Source organism: Anomaloglossus baeobatrachus, chromosome 2 (assembly GCF_048569485.1).
Source record: "Anomaloglossus baeobatrachus isolate aAnoBae1 chromosome 2, aAnoBae1.hap1, whole genome shotgun sequence".
Taxonomy (NCBI): domain Eukaryota; kingdom Metazoa; phylum Chordata; class Amphibia; order Anura; family Aromobatidae; genus Anomaloglossus; species Anomaloglossus baeobatrachus.
In genome coordinates, this window is record NC_134354.1 from 151,169,662 (window position 1) to 151,179,709 (window position 10,048).

Sequence of the window (10,048 nt, forward strand, 5' to 3'; positions counted from 1 at the left end):
CATTTATACCTACAAGTGGAGTGTAGGAGATTATGATATGCTGATTATGCTTATTCCTTTATAACTGATAGTATCACAAATTTATTATCATATTATTCTTACTATTTGTGGGCTCTTGTGTTGTCTTATAGTTTCTTCATGTCTTTTATACTGTATGAAAACTCTTCTGAGCCATTTGGATATATTGAGCAAGTGGTTTGGCTGCTGATGGATCTTTGCCAGCAAACACTCACAAAGCAGATAGCGGCTAGCCATTTGAGAGCACATTAGGTTATTGTTAGATTGTTTTATTGGAATGAAATAGACACTAAAGTGGATTAATCTTCATCAGTTTTGTGATTTTTGTCAACAAAATCTATCAAGATCAAGGATAGTTGGCAGTTCTAAGAAATTGAAATTAGTTTTTCAATCAGTTTATACTCTTTCTAAAAAAAATGAGAAAAAAAAGAATGTATTGAAAATGCAGACGTCATCTGTAAAGCCACATTAAAGGGGAAGTCCACTACTCAGTCAATCCCTTCTCAATCCGTATATTTTCCCCTTTCTAAATAATAGGTTATCTTTGCCTTTGATTCCAGTTGTGTCGGCACTGTCTCTTCCAGGATCTTGTAACAGTGTTACGTCACACGATCCCAGCGGCCACTTCACTCTCCTTGCCTTGAGACAAATTGCTTACATTTAGAGAAGGTGAGTGCTGCTGTTCCCTCACTTACTGTTAATGTACATCAAGTGAAATATGTATTGAACATGTCACCAATTTTCAAGGTAAATATATTTCTAAAGGTACTATTGACATGAATTTCTCACTAGATGTCAGTAACAACCCATCCAATCTACACAGGAAAGGAAATCAAACCATAGATGTCCATAAATTAAGTTATGTGTAATAATGAGAAATGAAACAGGAAAAAAGTAATGAACATATAAAGAAAGAGAGGTGCAAAAAGCCATGGAAAGTCATGACACCAGCAGAAATATATCAGTAATTAGAAAGCAACCCTGGCACTTAGTGAAATATGATATCGGCTGATTCAACTGATGACCTAAAAAAAAGTGTCTCATTACCAAGGTGCCAAACAAGAAACATCTCATGATGGGTTAAACCAGTGAGATGTCTCAAGACCTTTTCCACTTTATTGTTGCAAAACATACTGATGGCATTGGTTACAGAAGAATTTCTAAACTACTGAAAGTAGTATGTGATATATGATACAGTACGTCCGAAGGTGGGAGCAGTAAAGCAGTTGCTGATTGACCCCTAGCATCATGTGACATAACACTGCTATTTGATTCTGGGAAAGACAGTGCCAACATAACTGGAAAGGTGTCGGCACCTGAGGTGAGTTTAAAGGAAACCTATCAAGTGATTTTGTAGTACAATACTAATGTTAGGTATCTTTAAATAGGGCTTAACCTTATACCTTTCAGTATCCATAACTTTTATAGCTGTACATTATCTTGTTATCTTATTTTAAGCATAGAATTCAGTGTGAGTAGCTAGTCAAGCATATGTAAACACAAGTTGCATATTCACTGCTTCCTTTTCCCACCTCTCAGTGCATTCACTAACACTGCTGAGAGGTGGGAGGGAGTATGGATGGGGCAGTAGTGCAAATTCAGTTCAGATTTACTATCACTGATGACAGCACTGGGAGGTGGGAGGTAGGGCAGTGAATATCCAGTTTGTATTTACATATGCTTGACTAGCTACACCAGGTCATACTGAATTCTAGGGAGCTTAAAATAAGATAACAAGATAACGTACAGCTATAATCATTACCAATCTTGAAAGGTCTCCTTAAGCCGTCTTTACACGCTACGATTTCGCTACAGCGATCTCGTTGGGGTCACGGATTTTGTGACGCACATCCGGCCGCTGTAGCGATGTCGTAGCATGTGATTTCTAGGAGCGATTTTGGATCATTGGAAAAACGTCCAAAATCGCTCCTCGCTGACATGGGGGTCCGCTGCCAGTTATCGCTGCTGTCGCTGGGGCAAAGTTGATCCTCGTCCCTGCGGCAGCACGCATCGCTACGTGTGACGCCGCAGGAACGAGGATCATCTCCTAACCTGCCTCCGGCCACAATGCGGAAGGAAGGAGGTGGGCGGGATGTTATGTCCCACTCATCTCCGCCCCTCCGCTTTCATTGGGCGGCCGATTTGTGACGTTGCTGTGATGCAGAACGGACCGCCCCCTTAGAAAGGAGGCGGTTCGCCGGTCACAGCGATGTCAAAGGGCAGGTAAGTACGTGTGACGGGGGTGCGCGATTTTGTGTGCGACAGGCAGCGATATGCCCGTCACGCACAAACGATGGGGGTGGTTCTCATGCTAGCGATATCGGGCCGGATATCGCAGCATGTAAAGCCACCCTTAATCCCTTTGTAAAGATAACATTAGTATTGTACTACAAAATCACCTGACAAATTCCCTTTAAGTGTTATTATTTTAAAAAGGGTAAACATTCTAATTGAACTAATTCACCAAGTGAGCCTAAAGGTACGGTCACACTAAGCAACATTGCTAGCAACATCGCTGCTGAGGCACAACTTGCTAGCGATGTTGCTGTGTTTGACATCCAGAAACAACCTGGCCCCTGCTGTGAGGTCGTTGGTTGTTGCTGAATGTCCTGGACCATTTTTTAGTTGTTGCTCTCCCGCTGTGAAGCACAGATCGCTGTGTGTGACAGTGAGAGAGCAACAACTAAATGTGCAGGCACCAGGAGCCGGCTTCTGCGGACGCTGGTAACCAATGTAAATATCGGGTAACCAAGAAGCCCTTTCCTTGGTTACCCAATATTTACCTTTGTTACCAGCGTCCGCCGCTCTCAGCTGTCAGTGCCGGCTCCCTGCTCCCTGCACACGTAGCTGGAGTACACATCGGGTAATTAACCCGATGTGTACTCTGGCTAGGAGTTTAGGGAACAGGGAGCCGGCACTGGTAGTGTGAGAGCGGCGGACGCTGGTAACGAAGGTAAATATCGGGTAACCAAGGAAAGGGCTTCTTGGTTACCCGATGTTTACCATGGTTACCAGCGTCCGCAGAAGCCGGCTCCCTGCTGCTTGCACACGTAGCAGAGTACACATCGGGTTATTAACCCGATGTGTACTCTGGCTAGGAGTGTAGGGAGCCAGCGCTAAGCGGTGTGCGCTGGTAACCAAGGTAAATATCGGGTTGGTTACCCGATATTTACCTTAGTTACCAAGCGCAGCATGCTTCCACGTGTAGCGACGCTCCAGCAATCCCTGCCAGGTCAGGTTTGCTGGTGGGATCGCTGGAGCGTCGCTTAGTGTGACATCTCACCAGCGACCTCCTAGCAACTTACTAGCGATCCCTATCAGGTTGTATCATTGTTGGGATCGCTGGTAAGTTGTTTAGTGTGACTGGGCCTTAATACTCAAAGTCTGGGTGGGCCCACAAGCCACTCCTTTCAGTGCAGCAACCAGGTGAGGCACACAGGAAAAAGGGAAAATAGGTAAGGCTGCTTTCACACCTCCGGTTTTAGCAAAGCCGGCAAATCCGGCTCTAAAACCTATGCAACGGATGAGACGACAAAACCGCATCCTTTGCATAAGTTTTGACATGCGGCCCGTCCGGTTTTTGTCGCTTGCGGCACGCTACTGAGCATGCGCAGTGGAAAAAAACGCATGCGGTGGCCGGATGCGGTGTTTGCCACAGGATGCCGCATGCGGCGTCCATAGGCATGCATTGCAAATCGTGCCGCATTGGCCGGATGCAGCGCAATGCATTTTTTTTTGCCGGACAAGAAAACGTGCCAGGCAACGTTCCATCTGGCCGCTGCATCGGCTAAATCGGCCGCATGTGGCAAAAATCGGACCGAACGCAAGCCCATGCGGCACAATCCGGCACTAATGAAAGTCTATGCAAAAAAAACACAACCGGCGGCAAAAAAAAACGGTTGCGGTTTTTCTGCAAAGCGCCGGATTGTGCCACACAGGAAAAACTGGATGTGTGAAAGCAGCCTAATTGGAAGCCTCAAGCAGACAGGAGAGATTCTGGAAACTGATGAAAGGTAGCAGAGGTCCTGGAGACAGCAGATTTTTCACTTTTTTGGCCATAGAGATATTTTTCAGTGCCTGTTAAAAGCAGTTCACTAGTGTGATTCCAACTATCATTATACCCATTGTATCGAGTCATGCTTTCATAGAATACTTCAGTGCATTTTTGCTGCGTTTTATCTTGCAGATTTTCAAAAATCTGCAAGATATCCTGATGCCAGCAAAGGCTAAGAAAATTCTGAAGTGCTGTGCACATGTTTAGAATTTTTTCCCTGCAGATTTTGCTGCAGAAAATAATCTGCAGCATGTCAATTATTTCAGTGTTTTTTCCTGCATTTTCACCATTGAAACCGATGAATAAAAAAACACAGCAAAAACGCAGGAAATCAAGGCAAAAAATGCAGCAAATTGCCGCAAAAATGCAAGTTTTTTTCCCTGCAGCGTTTTTCCTGCCAGAACATGCAGATTTGGTTGCAGATTGTCTGCAACCAAATTTGCAACGTGTGAACATGGCCTAACCAACCCTCAGTGCCAATTTCCATCACAGTGCAAAGAAAAACTTACTGCTGTAATAATGTAGCACCCCTGAGCCACTCAGGGCACTACTAGGAACTGCATCCTCACCAGAATGCAGGGTCTACCCCCTGGGACCTGGAACACCAGTGCCAGCAACACCTAGACACACCAAAATGCTAGTTACCACTCCACACCAGGGGTAATTGGCTAGTCGGACACAAGGGGATGACCACCTAGAGGGCGGAGCCAGACCAGAGGGACTAGACAGGCTGGTGGGAGGGAACACCAGTCAGTTTAGAGTAGGAAGTGAAAGTGGAGAGACGTACCTAGAGCTGGGTCATGTAACGGTGACCCGGGGGCACAGGAGAGTGGTCGCCAGGGCAGGTACATCTGAGTACCGTTGGGAACAGAGCACCAACGGAGCAGTAAGACGTCAGTTTCATACGGACTGGCAAATACCTGCACAGTGAGGGGACCTTCACAGACCTCACTGACCCACAGATCTGGGGGCACCAACAGTAAAGCAAGGATCAGGGTTCGGGACATAGACCAGCCCTACAGGGTCCACACTGCCTGCCGTACGGACAAGGAGACTGCCACAAAAAGGGACAGTCGCGCCCCAAACTGCTCCATGGTACGGGGACCCAACCACACTAAGGATGCCGAGGACAAAGAAACCGAGTCATCAACTGGCACTGGAAGTACAGGGACCTGAAACAGCCGTCGGAGGGTCAAGAGTGAGTAGAGATTGATAACCACAACCCACAGTGTGGCCTCCCTTATTACTCCATCATACATCTCCTGGGCTCAGCCCTACCTGCGGAGGGCCTACCACTACAGCTGCCATTACCACCAGCCCTAGAGATAATCAACTCAGCAGCAGCGGTTCCACCATCTTAACCGTAACCCGCACAAATTACTTTAATCTCCCCTGTAAATACTCCCCATTAAAAAAGCACACAGGGCACGGGACCGGGCAACGGCCACCAAAGTCACATTGCCCAGTGATACACTGCCGGGGATCGAGTACCCCATTCTCTGGGCGACACAATAACAATCTTCTGATGCCTTAACTGTAGAAAGTTTAATTCTTGCATTTCAAGTACTTGGCAGTTTTACATTTTTTGACAAAGCGAAATACAAATACAATATATTGAAGGGTTGTTTTAGTGCTTTCATGAGTGTCCTCTTGCTCCATATCTGATTTTTTCGCACCATCTTGTTGTGTTGGTACTATGGTCTTTATAATCTTTGCTTGCATTGTTCTATGATTATATAAGCCTTTGCTTCTGCCCATAACAGGGGAGTTTTTAGTGGCTGATAGTATTGCTGTTACATTGTTTTGTATACTACAGGGTGGGCCATAAGTATGGATACACCCTGATAAAATCGAAGTGGTTGCTGATATCACCTTACTGTTTGTGGCATATTAGTACATGGGAGGGGCGATTCTCTACTCCCACTCTTGACACACCGAGAGCAATACCACAGAAGAAATGCTACCACAGGCCTCCTGTATCCGTTGTTTCAGGTGCCCCACATCCTGGATCCTGGATCTCCGGTATTGCTCTTATTGTGTCAAGAGTGGGAGAAGGGAATCGCGTTGATAGTTCAACACAATGGGCAGCACTTTGAGCAGCACATCCTTTAGTGGGTTACTTACTGTCGTTGTTCCATGTCACAAACGTGTCAATAACTCGATAATGAAGAAAGCGATGTTAAAAATGAGCACACCATTGTTTTTCTTGTGCAATTCTCTATGTGTTTGATGTGTCACATAACCCCTTTCCCATTGAAAAAAGTAAAGTTGAATTCAAAATGGGGCGTTGCAGATGGCCACCATGGGTGTCACCCAGCCTCAAATATTTGGCCCCTCCCTTTTACTAATATGCCACAAACGGTAAGGTGATATCAAAAACCACTTCCGTTTTATCAGGGTGTATCCATAGTAATGGCCCACCCTGTATTTGTACCTTATGATATGTATCAATTATATGGGGTTTGTCTCTGTGAGGGGTTTCTTTTGCAGGCTTGCCTATGTTTTGTTCTTAAAGGGAGTCTGTCACCAGATTTGTCTCCTATAAACTTCAGCTACCACCTGTAAGCCCTAGAATGCTGTATATAAGTCCCCAAACCGATCTGTATAACATAAAAAAGAACTTTTACTATACTCACCTATGGTGCGGTCCAGTCCGATGGGCAGCACTAGTCTAGGTCCAGCGCCTTCTTTCTGCTTGTGATAGCCGTCCTTCTTCCCTGTTTCGTGTGGATGATGCATCCTACGTCATCCACACAAAGTCCTCCCTTGCCCTGCTGAGGTCAGAGTAAAGTACTGTAATGCACAGGCTCCGGGAAAGGTCAAAGACCACCTGCACATGTGCACTACAGTACTTTGATCTGCCTTCAGCAGAGCAGAGAGAGGTGTGCAGGAGCACATTGAGTAGGGAAGGAGGACGGTGATAGCAAGAAGATAGGAGGCGCCGGACCAAGACCTGCAATGCCCATCAGACCGGACCAACCCACAGGTGAGTATAATAAAAAGCTGTTTTTACGTTATACAGAGCGGCCTGGGCACTTATATACAATATACTAGAATATTGTATATAAGAGCTGAGTGGTGGTGGCTGCAGCTGGTGACAGGTTCCCTAATGAATTTACTCATAAGAGGTACTCTGCTCAGGCTGACAGGGTGGCCTAAAGTTTTATCCTTAACTTTAGGTTTGTACGTTTATCATGGCCTATTGAAACGTTTTTACAGTATATAGTTATGTGTCTGGCATATGTGTTAAATCCATTAATTTTCATCTTATTCATATTCAATAGATTCCCAAGATTGATCCCCTGGTTTTTGTATGCTTTTCTTCTTTCTTTTTTTTTGGTCATTCACATTTTTGTAACTTATTAGTGCCAAAAGTCACACATTTAGCAAGATGGTAAAAAAAAGATACAAAAAATTCTGGTGTGCATAAAATCACTCCAGGGAGGACTGGGGTACATTTGCAACAAATTTTGTGACTTTTCAAAATGTTTGCAATGATGAATAAGGTGAAAAAAATCTAGAAACCCTAAACTCCTCCCACAGTGACAATCTAAAAAAATAAACAAATGAACACAGAAAATAAACATAAAAAGGCGCAAACAGATGAATATGGTGCAAACAAGAAAAAGTTGCAAAATATAAAGGATCTAAGTCATTATTGGGTCCATTCTCCTCCTGTACCTGTCTGTGCCTTGTATTTGTTCATGATTATTATACTTGACCATATTATGTATACCCCTTTTCACAAGCAAAGCGCCATGGAATAAATGGCACTATAATAATAAATAATAATAATAACTTGCATTTTCATCTGTTTTTGTTGTCTAGTTTTTTGGTATTTATACTGGTTTTTCATTTGTGCCACATTCATCATTCCATTTGCATCTTGTTTTATCACTATTTTATACATGTTCATTTAGCTTTTTTTTTTCAGGTTCGCCATTTTGGTCAGCATTTCGGATTTCCAAATGTCTTTGCCTAAGTTATCATTTGAGAAAACTTTCACATAATTTGTTGTGAATGTCCTGGAGTAATTTTACACACACCAGAAAATCATTTCGCCATTTTTGCACCATTTTGTGAAATGTGCTAAAAAGTCGTAAAAATAAAAGTTACAAGACAAGAATACATACTTTTAAGAACAATGATAACTTTGTGCAAAATTATTGAACAATGTACGCGATTTGAATATTTTGGAGGAAAAAAAACAAATGCAACAAAAAAAAACAAAAACGCAAATGATGAATCGGGATAACAAAACTCAAAAAATAACAGGTGCAATCACGTTTTGGGCTGAAATCCCACCAAGGACAACATCTGCAAGGAGTTTGTATGTTCTTCCCGTGTTTGCGTGGGATTCCTCCGGGTACTCCGGTTTCCTCCCACACTCCAAAGACGTACTGATAGGGACTTTAGATTGTTAGCCCCAATGGGGACAGTGTTGCTGATGTATGTAAAGCACTGTGGAATTAATGACTCTATATAAATTAATGAATATTATATTATATTATAAAGCCTACTAAAATCTCTGCCCGATGTCACTACTTTATCTAACAACTCCGTAATATTTTCATACATTTCGGGATCATAATAGCCGCTCGGATTACAAACTCGATATTTTGTATGGGATTTAGGACTCTTCTATCCACAGTTCAGGGCTGAATTGTTACCACTGAGGACTGATGAGCGAGTCGGCCTGGGAAGATGACACAGGCAGAGAAGAATCCTTGTCTCAGCACCGCACAGAAATGTTGCTTTGTAATGCAACTTCCCCTACTGCAGACCCTGCACGAGATGCTCACGATGGATTCGTCTGCAGCCAAGTTGTTTACATCAAGCTTTCGCTCCTAAATCCTATTATTTCCCAGACATCCTACATGTAGTGCAGCATATTACTTACCGAGCGAGGCTGGGGACAAGTGTGCTCCAATTCTTCCATGGTTTCTAGGGGAAGCTCACCACAAAGGGATTTTGGGATACCTGTTTCTGACTCAGCATCAATGCTGAGAACTGGCATGGCCAGATGAGGCTTTCCGCAGCTCCTTCCACAATGTGCAACTTCTCTGGGGAATTCAGTGCAGTGGATATTTTTCCGAGTTTCTTGCCTTATTCCCGAGAGGAAGAGAAGACTGTTGTTTAAATCTTATAAGTAGAGGCGGTGATGCACAGGCCTTGGGCTTATCACTATAACAACCAGGCAGCAGTAAAGCACAGGCACAGAATGCACTGGCCTCATTTACATCTTGCTTTTTGGTTGGATAGTGTCATCCCAGTCCAGTTTGAAATCAATCCTTATTCCTTATGCATCTTGAGAAGAGGGGAAGTCAGGGAGCTTGTCTGGGGTGGAGTGTGACCGCAGGCATTCCCCGAATGTCATATATTAATAATGAGCAGCACAAGGACAGCAATTCTAAATGATTGTTAAATATAGTCACCTTCATATATTGCAGTTTTGCTGCAGAATTTTCATATTTTGTTTTTTATTTGCATCACTCCTTTTCTAATTTAATCTTTACATGAACTAGTTTGAAATGGAGCATTATTTAGAAATATAAATACAAAAAAAATTCCATTTTAAAATGTTTAAAATTATTTTTTCTGTTTAATATATCTTTATTGTTATTATTATATCAAAACAAGGGTACAAAAGGTACAATTTTCAGCTAACAGTTACAATTCTAATTGATTAGATTTAGGTTAATGAGACAATGAAACATTTATTTTCAACACTTATGACATCCTCCGTATATAAGGAATGGGGTTTCCGGATTCCGGACGGGATCCAGCTGGTGGTATAATGATCACCGGAAACCTATGTGGACGTCACTTACTGTCCAAAAACCCTCTTACAAATTATCATTTATAAACTGCAACATATGTACTTATCCTAAGCTAACGGAATGGAAGAAGGGTTCCAGGAACTCCCATTCCAGGATTTTATCTAAGGTAGAATACGAGAAAAAATTAAATAAAAAG

At 43.1% G+C, this 10,048-nt stretch overlaps 1 protein-coding gene across 2 annotated transcripts in view; it reads right to left on the minus strand.

Annotated features, from left to right (window-relative positions):
• PCYT1B (phosphate cytidylyltransferase 1B, choline) overlaps window positions 1-9,350 on the minus strand; it is a 96,063-nt gene extending 86,713 nt beyond the window's left edge. For both annotated transcript variants that reach the window (XM_075335452.1, XM_075335451.1), the window contains exon 1: window positions 8,973-9,350. In XM_075335452.1, the coding sequence (XP_075191567.1) occupies window positions 8,973-9,089 (117 nt within the window). In that variant the 5' untranslated portion in view covers window positions 9,090-9,350. The remainder of the gene's footprint in view (window positions 1-8,972) is intronic.
• Window positions 9,351-10,048: the final 698 nt, after the last annotated feature.